General features: G+C 38.6%; 1 protein-coding gene across 1 annotated transcript in view; it reads right to left on the bottom strand.

Annotated features, from left to right (window-relative positions):
- Positions 1-530: 530 nt before the first annotated feature.
- The window catches only part of cdo1 (cysteine dioxygenase, type I), a 45,932-nt gene continuing 30,174 nt past the window's right edge, over positions 531-16,288 (bottom strand). The window contains exons 4-5 of the mRNA XM_028805268.2: positions 9,617-9,786; positions 531-1,210 (exon numbers count right to left, since the gene is read on the bottom strand). Of these exons, the coding sequence (XP_028661101.1) occupies positions 1,181-1,210; positions 9,617-9,786 (200 nt within the window). The 3' untranslated portion in view covers positions 531-1,180. The remainder of the gene's footprint in view (positions 1,211-9,616; positions 9,787-16,288) is intronic.

Here is a 16,288-nt window from a genome sequence, read left to right as displayed (position 1 = left end):
CCTAGGTCTCCTTACTGTGAGGCAGCAGCACTACCACTGTGCCACTCACATTGTCTAAGCTAAAATCAAAATCATAAGATCTTCAAAAATAATTAGAATGATTAGCCTAGCCTGCTGACATTGCTATACCTAAAAGCCTAATATACGTTATGTTCACTGATTCAGGCAAAACAGCCATAATATAAAAGGGTACATAATTCTATATTACAAAAGAACATTTTGGCATTAAAAATGTTTGATAAAAGGATATAGTATATACTTGACAACCACTAAAATGTAAATGTTGCGTGAATGAAAGGAGGCATAGCTGGATGGGATGCCACTTAATAACAAGGCTCCTTTACGCACACACACACACCGTCACTTAAAGAAAGCCAATGTAGAGTGCCCACCATATGGTCACTCATGCAGAGATTTGCAATTGGACCATAAGGCAGCGATACTAGCCGCTGTGCCACCCTTAATGAGGATGCACCTAGTTAAAGTAAAATGGAACGAAAAGGACAAATCTTTTTATTGCAAAGGCAAGGTGTATTCCATCACTTTTATTACACCTAATTTAAAACATTGGAAAAAATTACACTTTATTTTACTTAAAAATGATGTTGTAACATAATCAACCTGTACAGTTTATTTTGATGCAGTTCTCTTAATACAGAAGTACAGTATATTAATGTTTTGACACAATCAACAAATCTACAAGAAACACATAATGTATATCCCTTTTCTGAACAAAGGCGTTTGTCAGTATTGCCCTGTTTAATTTAACGTAAACTGAGTGAAACATTTCATGGACTTTGTTTCATTGGAGGGAGGCACAATCAACTGACTGAATATTGTTGTTCCCTGTTACAGTACAAAAGTGGAATTATACAGGTCAGAGATACAAAAGAATTCTAGCATTGACAAGAGTGTTTCTTAGAGCTTAAAAAACAAAGAGTAGATCTATCTCTCTGCTGATCCTAATGCCACTATTTTGTTAGACAGTGTCCATTAATCAGCATTAGTTAGGATTATAAAGTGATGTAATAACGCTGCTCTAATTATCGCCATGGATTTGCAGATCTACTCTTTCATTTATTATTTTTTTTCCTGTACTGCTCATAAAGCACACTTTCTTTTCCTCTGGATTTAAATTTCTGTTATTGCTTGTTGGAAAAGGACAGCTCCATCTGGTTCCTCAATTGTTTTCTTGTGCAACGGTGGATTCCTAAAAGAAAAAAAAAAAAAGACAAATAAAACAAAGAACAAAGGCATCAAGAGAAACATCACTGCATTGTACCAAAGAGTTTTTTTTTTTTTTAAATGATTGCATTCCAGTTATAAGTCTGTTTTCAAACGCCTATCTGGTTCATTATTCATTATGGATGGGCTTTAGGTACTGGTTTAGTATGATTGGTTAAAATTTTGTAAAAATATTACAACACTCAAGGATTAAGAACAAAAGCACAAGTTGCTCAAATAGCCACCTCAACATTATTTTCAATTACAGTATCAAAAATTCATATTTATTTGACACAAAATGCATAAAGTCTACAGAACAGAAGCAAGAAGGTAGAGAGGCTTCACTTCCCTAGGGCGAGGTAGTGGGACAAACAGCTTCACAATATGGATGGAAGAGAGGCAGGCAAAAGGTGTCACTAAAGGTAGGAGACTGAGAGAGTGACTTCAAGACCTTGAATATGAGGAGGACAAGTTTTTTGTGTGGATGATATATTAAGACATATGTCACAGTGCACGTTGTACAAATTTTGTGTGGGATTTTAAAATGAAGGTCAACCAGGCTTTGGAAAACATCTTGCATCACCCCAGTCCCAAAGGTATCACGTCCTAGTGAGCTGAATGACTTCCGGCCTGTCGCTCTGATGTCACATGTGATGAAAACCATGGAGCGGCTGCTGCTTCACCACCTGAGGCCACAGGTCTGCCACACCCTCGACCCTCTGCAGTTCACATACCAGGAGAAGGTGGGAGCAGAGGATGCTATCATCTATATGCTACACCGATCCCTCTCCCACTTGGACAGAGGCAGTGGTGCAGTAAGAATTATGTTTCTGGACTTCTCTAACGCCTTCAACACCATCCAACCTCTGCTCCTTAGGGACAAGCTGACAGAGATGGGAGTAGATTCATACCTGGTGGCATGGATTGTGAACTATCTTACAGACAGACCTCAGTATGTGCATCTCGGGAACTGCAGGTCTGACATTGTGGTCAGCAACACAGGAGCGCCACAGGGGACTGTACTTTCTCCGGTCCTGTTCAGCCTATATACATCGGACTTCCAATACAACTCTGAGTCCTGCCACGTGCAAAAGTTCGCTGATGATACTGCTATCGTGGGCTGCATCAGGAGTGTGCAGGAGGAGGAGTATAGGAACCTCATCATGGACTTTGTTAAATGGTGCGACTCAAACCACCTACACCTGAACACCAGCAAAACCAAGGAGCTGGTGGTGGATTTTAGGAGGCCCAAGCCCCTCCTGGACCCCGTGATTATCAGAGGTGACTGTGTGCAGAGGGTGCAGACCTATAAATACCTGGGAGTGCAGCTGGAAGATAAATTGGACTGGAATGCCAATACTGATGCTCTGTGCAAGACAGGACAGAGCCGACTATACTTCCTTAGAAGGCTGGCGTCCTTCAACATCTGCAATAAGATGCTGCAGATGTTCTATCAGATGGTTGTGGCGAGTGTCCTCTTCTACGCGGTGGTGTGCTGGGGAGGCAGCATAAAGAAGGAGGACGCCTCACACCTGGACAAACTGGTGAGGAAGGCAGGCTCTATTGTAGGCACGAAGCTGGACAGTTCGACATCTGTGGCAGAGCGACAGGCGCTCAGCAGGCTCCTGTCAATCATGGAGAATCCACTGCATCCACTGAACAGTATCATCTCCAGACAGAGGAGCAGCTTCAGCGAGAGACTGCTATCACTGCCCTGCTCCACTGACAGACTGAGGAGATCATTCCTCCCCCACACTATGCGACTCTTCAGTTCCACCCAGGGGGGTAAAACGTTAACATTATACAAAGATATTGTCTGTCTGTGTACCTGCATTGTTATCACTCTTTAATTTATTGTTTTTTTATCAGTATGCTGCTGCTGGAGTATGTGAATTTCCCCTTGGGATTAATAAAGTATCTATCTATCTATCTATCTATCTATCTATCTATCTAGCACAGCTAAAAAAGTTGTGTTATGGTATGAAGGTGGTTATTTGTACCAGATAAACATCTTAAAAGTGGTTTTACACTAACACTTCAGCCTAGGCTGCAGCTCCAGATTCTTTCAAAGGTTTGAAGAGGACCTGCCAGGCTAATGAATGGAATTAAAATGGGTTTTAACCATTGTCATGCATGTGCGAGTAGGAGGACGTTGTATGGACCAAGTGAAGGTAATTCCATGCCAGGTCAGGGGGTGCGCTACACCTTCTCCTGTTATCTCTACAGACCAGCCGCGGGAAAACCTGTCCGACCCATCGCTGAAGGCGGCACTTCCGGTTCTGGCACCTAGGCTGACTTCACTCCTGGTTCAGACAACGTCAGAAGAAGGTCACTTCCGGTACCCCACACGTCACTTACATTTTTTTCAGTTAAAACCTCCCTCTTATCAGACCTCAGTCAGTTCATATCTGGACTCCATCAAAGGCACTTTCTGTCTTAAAACAAACCCATTGCAGCCAGGGATAATATAATATACGGGTGGTTGTCCCAAACCTTTAGGTGTGTTGAGTCTGATCCTTTCACATCATGTACAGTATAATGTGATATTGTCAATTGTGATGGAGTGTTGGTTAATGCACCTACTTTGGTGTGGCATATTGGTTTGTAATTCTGCATAGTGAAAGTGTGTCTGCTCAGGCTGAGTGTCACTATCAGTGTAAGTTAATTTGACTTGTAATTCTCCATAGTGATAAAATTACTATTCGGGTTAAGAATCAACCTAGCTGGAGGCGAGAGAAACTCTTCATAATTTATGTGAGTCAATCTGGTTTGTAACCTAATGTGAAAGTGTCTAGTTGTGCAGGATAAGGATGAACCCACTTACTGCTGCCAGCTACCATGAGTGTTAACTTTGCATAATTTGTGCCTAGCCACACTGAAACAGGGTTATCCCACCCTCCTATATGAGTTAGCCTAGGCTGTAACTGTGCAAAGTATGAAACCACATACTGTACTTGGATTGGTTGAAGGTCAACTCACTTTGTAAGACTGCATTAACTCAGGTTGTAAAAAAGTACAGTAACGTTAAAGGAGCTACCTACTGTAGCTTTGAAGAAACTCAACTGATAACCTGTTTTGTAATTTCCTACAACATGCAAATGCCTACCCACACTGAGAGAACGTCAGCCCACTTACTGATGAAAGTTAATGCGTGAAAGAACTCTGCCTAGTGTCAGACTGCCTACCCAGGTAAACTGGGGCTGTAACTAATAGGTTTCAAGTTGGATCCCCCACTGCCTGCTCTGCTACATGAGCTAACCATGGATCAGTGAAAAGCTGTGTAGACAAGTGCAGAAGAGATCATGGCAAAGGAGTTTCTTTTGTGTATACAAATAAATGTCTGCTTGCATTTAATTTGCTGCTTTGTTTTCAGTTAATCAAACTGGTAGAATATGAAGTGAATACTTTATGAAAACACAGTTTCTTGTATCTGCAAGAGTTCTTTTTAAACTTCTGATGTGCACTCCTCATGAATTGTTCCACATTAAGTTTCTTTTGGAATTTGCACTTCATGTTTTGTATTACCAGCTAGCTTTTATAAATTTGTAATATAACAAAAAACAAAAAAACACAACAATACCAACCCATGTTAGAACCTAGTCGGAAAATAGGTGAGTTATAGTTGCTTGGCAAAGCAGTTTGGGTCTCTTGCCTGTTTTTAGGCTTTGTGTTTGTTTCCATTACACTGAACTGGCATTTCTATATTTTTTGTGCTTGAGGAGTCTACCTTGCTCTCTAAGTTTGACAACACTGTACAGCAATAAAGGTAAAAAGAAAATCATTAAAGTCATGAGGCACTTCTACATCATAATTTTACCTGCTCCGGCCATTCAGTAAGGAACATTTATAAAAATAAGTATACAAGTTAAAGAAATGTTATGATTTTTTTTTTCTTCTCATTTATTTTGAAAAAAAAAACAGCTAATCTTCTAAAAAAAGGTAAACTTCTGCAAAATAAGCCTAACCTATTAATTTTTTAAAGTACCAACTCACAAAGTAGAACAAAAACAGTACAAATCTTAACTGTAAACTCGTAAATTCAAAAAAAAAAAAAAAAATCAGCAAAGCCAACAGCAACTCTAAATACCCTGCTTTGTGACACAGCTCGAGAAGAAAGCTACTGGAAAGAATGCACTTCCCAAAAAAAACAAAATGTTATTTAAGCTTCCTAGCGCATCCCCAAGTTACCAAGCATCATGCGCCTTGTTTTTGTTCGCGATTACATTGCTTTCCCACCAGATTTGGCAGCTTACACCTCTCTAATTTGGCCTACCACAACTGTATAAAGATCATTGTTGTGAGTTCAGAATAAACCAGCCATTCATACATTATGCATCCTGACACTTTTACTGGGTATGCAAAGAGTCTTAATTTCACCCAGAGAGTAGGGTCTTGGAACACTGCCACAACATAGAAAAGGGAGTTTTCCACTTTAACAGTTCCATCAATAGGAATCAATTTTTTTACATACATTTTAAAGTCTCACTGTCTTACCACAGACATGCTTAGATAATGATAAGGCTGAAGATGATGCATTTCTATGTGTAATTCCATGCAATTTAGCAGTTATTTTTATGGAGGTGAACAATGAAAGTAGATGTCAAAATATTCTACCTTCCTTCTACATTTGTATCTATTGTTCTTTATCTCCATGGACACTTAAATAAAGCTCTTCTTTTTAATGACAAGTATGTGGGGTGGATTTCAATGAACAGGAGGTTGTTACTGGTGTACACTGTCATGTTCTATGAATAGGATATAATTAAGAACACAAAGTGAAAGTAAAAGGGATGGCAGCTCCGGTAAACATTAGAACATTTTTGACTAGAACAGACTGTTCAGCCAAACAAGGCTTGCCAAACCTATTTCCCAATTGTTTTCAAAAAAACATCAAGTCCCAAAAGCACTTCTACTTAACACACTACTTGGAAATTTATTCCATGTGTCTGTAGTTATCTACATGAAGAGACACTTTGTAACATTTGTGAGAAATCTACTCTTAACAAGCGCACATTATAAGCTTATCAAAATCAAATCTTTATCAGGTAAACAATAATTGTGCTAGATGACTGAAACAACAACCACCTCTGGAGATCCATTTGTACCATTGCTTTCATGAAGCACTGAATCGTGAAAAGTAACACTGTCACTATGCATCAGAGGACCTCCTCACAGGCTCTCCACTGTATGTAATAACCTGATGGGATGAGAGAGGATGCTATTGCTAACATTGTCATCTCCTTCTTTCTTCATAGTGCAGAAAAACTATCTAGTGAAGGCAACTGACCTTGTGCCTTCTGGTGACGCCTCCATAAAAGCCCGACCCTCTCAGAAGGAAGCATCATTCCTGGCACGAGCAAACTGCTGAAAGAAGCTCCGCTATAACTGCAACCTTGGCTAACCAGATCAGCAAGCCTTTTCTGTTTATTTTGATACACTACACAACTGGAACTACATGCTAGAGAGCATTTCTTTTTTATTTGCCTTTTATGCCCTCGTACAATAAACAGGGCGACCCAGTTGACACCCCAAATTTCCTTGCTTCATCATTCCTCCACCCGGCCACAACACATAATATGTATGAATTGGTGGGTAGCAGAGTCCCCTTTGTAAGCTGTAAGGTGAAAATTGGCCCACCTTTGTGTGTGACTTTATCATTTTTATTCTATTGATTTTTGTAGGAATGCAGAATTGTCCTTGGGATAAATTCATAATGGTTTTGTAATATTTTGAGAGGCAAGTGTTTAAACTTGTAAAACCATTCCTATGTTATACCACTTCAATAAAATACTGCTGTTAGAGCTTCAGGCACTTGTTAAGGCCAAAAGCCGAGTACGGCATCTGGATATAGCAACTAGAAAAAAAGACATAATAGGCAAGGGTAAATAGATTGGACCAGAAACTAATGTTCAAGAACAATGGGAAACCATTACTGTTAAAGAAAGCTGGAAGACAGCCTGAGAATAAAAGAGCAAAAGAGTGGTGGCAGGTTACTCAAATCCAATCCACCCATCTTTTCATTTACAAACATGCATACTCTAGTTCTGGTTTCTACAGTCCCTAGGTCAGTCAAGAGGCTTTAGGTACAGGACAGTAACCAAACTTGGCTGTGAAACCAGTCCACCACGGGACACAGTCGCACACACTCACATTGATTCTTTCACTGTTTAACCAAAAAAACACCTGATTTGGTACCGAAACAGAAAAAGACCCATACAGACATTGGTGAAATGCCCAAACACTTACAGACTGTAGCCATACAAGAATTTGGGCTTTAGCAATGTGAGTCTGCAATATTACTCGGATGCTTCTTTCTTAAGCATTTGTTTAAAGTTTGTCTACATAATGTACATCTATGGTAGATAAGATCATATCTAAGAAATAATGTGAAACACTGCTGGAGAAAGTTCAGAGGTGTCACTATTGGACTTAGAGCTGGCTCAAGTGCTACTTGTTCCATAGCCTTTCTTAATAGCTAAGGCATGCAGGTTAATGAAGAGTCAGGGTGAGATCCCCCACTGCAAAAAATGCATATGCAAAAACTGGACAAAAAAAAAAAAAAAAACTTTACTTGACAGTTGTTTTGCTTTTATTTAGCAAAAAAATCTGTCCATGGGGTAAGCAAAACTTACTTGATAAGATTTCTTAAAGCATGCTAAATAATTGTAAATGTTTTTTTAGAAGTTTTTTAACAAGTCAATAATTCTTATAATAAGGAAAACAAGACTGAGAAAAGTGCTATATAAATGTAATGAATTATTATTATTTAATGTCACGATGTAAATATTTTTCACTTGCTTTGATTTAATTTTTTGCAGTGCACTCTCTGAACCTTACATTGTCAAACTGGACAAGGATTTATATATTAACTCCCTCTCCCCCTACAAAAGCAACTTCCTTACACTGCATAATGTGGGAGTTCCCTTCTCAGTAATTCTTCAACAAAACTGGTATAGTTTTGTAGAATTCCAATACATCCTGGCCAAATTGATACAACAAAGGTAAGCACTTATTTATGTTATGGGCCCATTCTGATTGGACCTGTAAACAAATAATTTAGAACTCCTTTCTGTTAAGTTTGAAAAAATCTGATTTCCACAAATTTAATAGAAGACTGTAATTGAGAGTGATAAGGGCTATTTGCAATTTTTGCCTGTCCTGCCCCAGTGCTGCTGACCCATTTGTTGAAACCATTTACTCTTATCACAGTGTCATGGAGAGCTACAGCCCATCCCAGAAGTCTTAGTTGCCAGACAGGAACCTACCAGTCCATTGCTGGGCACACTCACTCAATTATATCCAATTCCTCTTTCAAATTAACCTAACATGCTCATCTTCTAGGGGCTTTGTAGGCACACAGTGGTTACTGCTGCTGCTTCATGAATTTAGAGTTAGACATGGGTTTAAATGCCAAAACTATTTATTGTCCAGGTTGTGGAATTTACCTTTTCTCCTGCACCAAATATGTGCAGGTCAGGATAACTGGCAACACAGTCTGAGGTAAGAATGTGTGAAGGATTAATTTGGTGGACTGGTGTCCTGTCCAAGGATGTTTCCTGTCTTGTTCTTGGTTAGGCTTAGGTCCAAGTGACCCTGAACTGGATTCAGCATGTATGAGAATGACTGAATGACTGCTCATATTTAGGGTGTGGCAATAAACTGAAGAACCTAAAGAAAATGTATATAGACATGTGGAGATCCTGCATTGACAGAAGCTGGGCTGAGAACTGAGGCAGTACTATACCACTGTAGTGCACTTAGGTATAATCTATCTATCTATAATAATCTAATAATATACATTTAAGAGAGACTGAACGCATTATACCTTACTTATATCATCATCTTATGAAATAAACTGCATGTCCTTTACATAATTTTAAAACAAGTTTATGTCTGGTGAACATAAAAGCAACAATTTGTATGGAGTATTGAATGGTTAAATTCAAAAGGCTCTATCTGCACTGAGACACAATTGTGCACAAGTCTTTCATCAAGATCCCTGATAGAATGTCTGCACTTTACTACTTCACATTCATTGTTTAGTTCTGAAGTGTTGCTCCTTTAATTATTTTACATTACTGATTCATGAAGCAAATTAAAAATTTTTGCTAAAAATGTTCATATATTTTTAAACAACCTACACAGCCTAAATTAAAAAATGCAGAAATTTTATATTTTTAACTCTGCTACCCATGTGGTTAACATATAATTAGAAGCAGACCTCTCAAAGAAACTTTTCCACATGTACACTATTGCATAATGCAATCGCTGACAGAGAAAAATCCAGACTACAGAAAGAAGTTAAATATAACAATCATAAAATGTCAATGAAGGCACTGAAAATTAAGACGATTGACTAGTGAATACAGCCAAATCAAAAGCATTTACGTACAAAGGGAGTTTTTGTTCCAAATTTGCTCCAGAATGTCATCTTCACAGTGTTTTTGTGTCCCGTCCTCTGATCGAAAATGTTACAGTGGTTGAAGGGTGGACTGTACAAGTGCAGGCTAACAGCCTGCTCTGTGTGACTGACATTTTCAACACGGTGTAGTCCAATGGAATCTGTAAGCAGCAGTAAAAACAATTAGGTTAGTCCACGTGGCACCCTTCCCCCACTCCTCTCCTCATCCCATCCCAATCATTGCTTCAGTGTAACAAGCCATTACTGCCAGCTTTTTTTTTTTTTTTTTTTTTTTAAACTAAAGAACACAGTGGGGTGTGTGCCTTTTAATGTACTGTGGGCAGCAGTGCTGCATTTCTAGATACAATATTAACTTTGTTCCATGTGTGCATAACCAATATGTTGAAAGAATATTATGGCAGTAGCTTACAAAGGCAAAAATAAGGCAGCTCATGGATATTTAAACAGCAGGGATTCTCTCTTTAAGGAATTTTTTGGGCCTTTTTTCACATACCCAAATCTTGTCTAAATAGCATTGACTCAAGAGTAATAGAATCCATCTGAAATGTGCTTTAGGTGCACACTTTCAATTTGTTCCTAGTACTGTATTACATTTTTTGGGGAAATATTTCATGAATTTCTGTATTATGCACTATTATTCCAAATGACATCAATAATGCTGTTTTTGCACAACACACACAAGTAGTAGGTCTTCCACATTAAGCTGCCTTTTCTTCTGAAATGCTATCTTTGTGTTCTTAATTTCAAAGGAAGGCCTAATTTTTTCAAATTCCTCTCTGCACTCTTGGCAGTTTAATTTGATGTCGTGTCAGCCTTATATTTCTGCTTCAAGTACTTCATAACTATATGAGAAGGAAGACAACACTCAAACTTGACAGGTGCTGATGTTAAATGCAGTGCTTCATTTTTTTGCATTAGAATTGTACTTTGGAGACCTTTACACATGACGTGGAAATTTTCAAAAGTTAGGTGAAAAGGGGTTGACAAGCCAGGTTTGGCAGAATACTGCACAGAGTTCTTAAGAAAAATATTCTTATACTGGCACACTGTTTTAAAGAGTAATGTAGCCTTGTGGGGCTCTCTTTTTTATGGATTCTAAGTTCGCTTATATCAGATGTTAAGTCTTTCCAATACTGTACATTCTGTTCTATGGGGTTAAAAGATTCTATAAAACTCATGGATCGACTCTTCTGATATTCTGGAAATGGTTCAACAGTAAAAAAAAAAAAAAAAGTGCTATCAGATATATATTCTGGAAATGGTTCAACAGTAAAAAAAAAAAAAAAAAAAAAAGTGCTATCAGATATAATTGGTTAAATTCTAAATGGTGGATGGCTAAGTAATTTACCTATCATAAAAAAAGAATTGTAGGCACTTTCACTTCAGTTCTAAAGTTTCTCATGAGGCTGGACTCATTTCTGTCAACTGAAGCAGTTTTTAAAATTAAATGGTTATCAGACAAAATATAGTGATTAAACAATAAACAGGTTACATTGTAGTTTAAAAGACATGAAAATATCAAATTTTTGACATGCCTGTAAGGGTCACTAGACTGAGCTGTAATAAATGACAAGATCTTTTCAAGCAAATTATCTGATCTTGTGACAATGCTTACAACAGCTGATTAGTACTTAGATTACAGTATAATGTCAAGAGAACAAACACTAAATCATTCACAACTCGACTATAAAGATGAACAGTTGTAATATACTATCATCTTGACTCATTTAAATGTTCCCACTTTCCAAAAGATCTTTGTATTTTTAAAATCAGATGTATGCAATATGCAGATGATCTATTCACAAATGCACAATTATAAAAGAGGAATAAGATGAAGAATGCATCAAGAAATAATTATTGGACATGTAAATTTTTACTCTGATCCTGCACTACTGAAAATTGCTAAAGTTTCTTGGCAGTAAAGAAGAAGTGCAGGATGGAAAGAATCTCTTTTTATAAGGCTAGAGAAAAGCATAAATACCCAGTACTTTGCCTGTAGTGTTGGGAACCACGGAGAAAGGTCCCGTTACTTTAAATAACCTGAACCTAGCAGTAAGTTAATGGGAGACCCAGTAGTTTAACAAGTATGATGGATAACTGACTCCAGCAGATACAAACTCACAAGGTATAGAGAATATAAAACAAAGTGGAAATAGAAGACTCTGAGGTTACAGAACATTACAGACGTTAGACATTATTCATATGCAACCCATAGTCTAACTTTTTGAGGGCTGAATATTTGTTCGACTGTCTTCATGCAGGCTCCAGCGAAGCGAATGTGCAAATCAAAATACTCCATAGACAGCATTTTGCATATTATTGTTGAATCAGACTTGGACGTATCACAATGAGATTTTAACACAAAGAAAATGTTACAAAGTTTCAGAACCCAAGTGAGCAACAGTAATAATGAAATCAAAATAATAAATAATTTACAAGATATAAAATCTACACAATATGCTAACAATGATGATTAAAAAAACAATATAAAAAACAATATGACTTAAGGGACTTATTATACAGTACTATAGATATGGTCAGGTTTGAATACATATAACTGTCCATCTTATATATAATAAATTATATTTGATTTATTATCAAATAAACATTTAATGCATACCTGGAACATGTACAGTATGTATTAGTAACCAAAGTTTTAGAGTAGAATGCCTTTGAATTTTTTTTCTGTGTTTAAACTGATATTCACATAACAGTAGTTTAATTTTTACATAATTACACTGGGTAAAAAATTACATCAAAATATATAAAATATGACAGACAAGAGGAGACCATTCAATCCATCAGGCTCATTTGTTTAACTAATCGCTAAGCTGTCCCAGTATCTCGTCCAGATACTTCTTAAAGGTTGTCAAGATTACTCTTTCAACTACAACTACATGTCTTGGTAGCTTTCTCTAGATTGCCACAGCACTTGGAGTAAAAAAATGCTTCCTGGCTTCAGTCCTAAACATACTTCCCCTTAATTTCCATTGGTGTTATCCAGTATGTGATTCACCATTAAGCTGAAAGAATGCAGCCGAATCTAATTCATCAGTCACACCAATATTAATGTTTGGATACACAATATCAGTGCCACAGCTATCCTTTCATATTTCAGTTAGGTAATGTACAGTGTGGGTCAAAATTATGTTAACACTAAAGGTACTACTATGTTTATACTTGTATACAATGTATGTGACACATATGGTACATGTGTTGAACATGATGGCGAACAGGTTGAGACATTCCTGTACATCATCTTGCACATATGAAATATGTTTTGTGAATTGTTTCCGTGGCGGCACGGTGGCGCAGTGGGTAGCGCTGCTGCCTCGCAGTTGGGAGACCTGGGTTCGCTTCCCGGGTCCTCCCTGCGTGGAGTTTGCATGTTCTCCCCGTGTCTGCGTGGGTTTCCTCCCACAGTCCAAAGACATGCAGGTTAGGTGGATTGGCGATTCTAAATTGGCCCTAGTGTGTGCTGTTTGTGTGTGTCCTGCGGTGGGTTGGCACCCTGCCCGGGATTGGTTCCTGCCTAGTGCCCTGTGTTGGCTGGGATTGGCTCCAGCAGACCCCCGTGACCCTGTGTTCGGATTCAGCGGGTTGGAAGATGGATGGATGGAATTGTTTCCGCCATTCAAATGTTAATATAATTTTGACTCACCCTGTACTATCAAGCATTTGCTGCTATCATATTACTTAATTCCTGATTTCAATCTTTCCTCCTCAGTCACATAAACAATCTGTCATTTTTAGCGTGGCCCAAACACCCGATAAGTAGTTAGGCAGACATATAAGTTTTCCATATAGTTTATCTTGTTCCAAACTTACTGTAAATAAATGCTGAAGCTTTATTTTCTAGAATTGTGACCTACGCACTCCAGGATTTTATTTTTATTTATTTTTTTTATCAGTTTGATTTTTGAAAGTGATGAGTCCAGTAGCTCCCTACATACATTGGATACTGTGAACAGTAACTTCCAATCCCAATTATTTAGTTATACCTTATATTAGTGCTTCCACCAAATAAAAGCTTATAAGCATTTATAGTGCGTTTGCACCAAAGCCAAAGTCTGTGCTAAAGTTGATTCCTTACCTCATTCTAAAAAGTTAATTAAAATAATTAAATGTCTTTAATTCACATCAGAAGAATTGTGATAAGAACAGTGATAAGAACAGGTGATTCAACCCAAGAAACTCATCCATCCTTATTCCCAAATATATCAAATTGAGATTTGAAGGTTTCTAAAGTCCTATTTTTAAAATGACTGATAGAGATAGATAGATAGATAGAGATAGATAGAGATAGATAGAGAGATAGATAGAGAGATAGATAGAGATATAGATATAGATACTTTATTAATCCCAATGGGAAATTCACAAGAGTAGTAAGTGTTCTCCTTTAATAGGTCCTAATCCTTGTCTCTACTCTAATTTGAAACAATTTTTTGCAACTGGATGAGTCCTCCTGTGTCTTGCTCTTGTTTATCTGATTGTTTAACCCGTGTTCCACTTGACTAAGCATTTCTGAATATTGCCACTTGTCTCAAAAAGTTGTCAGGCAGGCTTACTTACTACAGCACATCTTGTTCAACAGGTAAGCTGTAAATATGTTAATGAGAACTTGACTGTCCTTTTAAAATGTGATCTGTAAGGTTCAGCACAGACTGTCCTGTATTTCAACACAAAACAGAACAGGCACATGATAGTCAAGCCTAATACCAGTACCTTTATTTTTATTTTAACTGCAGTTTAAATGTTGGTTGGTTGGTTGTTTAAACCTTTTCTACAAATGTTGTCTGTCAGTGTTTTTGTGAAACACTTTTCTAGATTTATCTAGGATTATTATTGTCTTTTGTACGGAGATGTATACCACATATGACTAAGTATGATGATGTTCCTACTTATGAAGAGTTTCATGAGAAAAATAACTAAAAGAAACAGACATAAAACAGGAAAGCCTAACCATTCATCAAACATACACTAGAAAAACAAATCATTCATTTACAAGGGGGCTTTGCCCCCTGCTCGCTTCGCTCGCCTACCCCCGGCGTTTTGAACCCGTGCCCGCTGGGCAGCCGTAGTTTCAGACGCACGTTGTAGGAGCTTGCGTTGTTTTGAATCCGTGCTTGCCCTGCTTCTGCGGTTTGAGACGCGCGTTGTAGGTGTATATCCGTCAGTCGAGCTCGCTCGGTTTGAACCCGTGCCTGCTTTGCCTCCGCAGTTTCAGACGGTGGGTCGCGTTCGGCGTTTTGTACGATCCCAAGCAGCACATTATTCCTAACTTCACTCCGCAGTAGTGCCACGCACAATATGGCGGTGACGCCTGCGCCTTCACTACGCAGTAGTACCACTCACAATATGGCGGCAACGCCTGCGCCTTCCATATTATGTCAGGTTTTACCATGCTGTGTAGGCGCCTTTGCCTTTCGTACTTTCCCGACACGCGATGTAGGCGCCTGCACCTTCCGGGTCTGCCTCTGCTGTGTGGTGTGGACGTTTAACTGTCGTTTGTTCTGCTTTTATATTCTGTATCTCGCTGTGCATGTGTTTCGTGCCTAGGTTTTTTTGAAGCTGTTGAATTCCAGTTTTCATCATCTGTAACCTGCTCTCCAAGTGTTTGGCGCTGTTCTATAACCTCTTTATGACGTTTTACTTTGTTTCCTACTCTGTCTTTTATTTCTGACCTCGCTTTATCCTGCTTGCGGCATGTCAGACTGTTCGTAGTCTCTCCCGTTTCGCTCTGGGGCGGGGGGCTTTGTGTGGCGCCTGCGCACGTTCGTAATCTCTCCCTTTTCGCTCTGGGGAGGGGGGCTTTGTGTGGCGCCTGCGCACTATGTCTCCTGCGTCCACGGGCAGGTCCCTGCGTCCATATCCGGTTTACCATTCTCGGTTAGTAATATGGATTGCATTAAAATCCTTACATCCGTTGTAAACGGGTGCCCTGTTAGCAAGACATTAGAGGACGCACCCAATGTGGCAGTAGGTTTCTCAAATGAAATATCTGTGACTCACACTGCTGGGGACACTGCACTTCAGTATGCCAGGGGAGAGGACCCTAGGGGCTGGCAGACCTTTTAATACAAATGTCAGTAAGAATTTTCATAGCACACTATACATGCGATAGTAATGAAACAATAAACCTGTAATGACTGTATAATGCATGCTGCTCTATAATAGCAGCAGTTGTGTTTTTTTTTTGGTTAAGGTTTTCAATGAAATGGTGGCTGGAAAGAGGTTTGCAAAATGCTCTGATCGACAGGTGGCCCTACAGTCAGGAAAAAACTCTAGTTGGGGAATACGTTCATTGTAGGGCTACTCACTCATAGCAGACCAAGTGTTCCTTACCTTAGTTAACATACACAACTGTGAGATGTACGAGGGAACCAAAGCAAAAAAACAGAAATGTCAAAGAGACACTGTGACAACATTCAAAAATCACTGAGATGATGACTAGGCAAGGGTATAAACCCATGATTCACATGCAGTGAGGTCACTTCATCACCGAGTACAAATCTGACAAGGTTACAGACAAGTTTTTATGAGATTAAACAAAGAATATTACACAAAGTGCTCCAGATCTTTACAAGGATGCAACAAATGCCTAATAGCAACATAATTTTACTTCAGAAAGTGATACCTACA

Source organism: Erpetoichthys calabaricus, chromosome 7 (assembly GCF_900747795.2).
Source record: "Erpetoichthys calabaricus chromosome 7, fErpCal1.3, whole genome shotgun sequence".
NCBI classification, from domain to species: Eukaryota; Metazoa; Chordata; class Cladistia; order Polypteriformes; family Polypteridae; genus Erpetoichthys; species Erpetoichthys calabaricus.
This window is presented reverse-complemented; position numbering and strand designations above follow the sequence as displayed.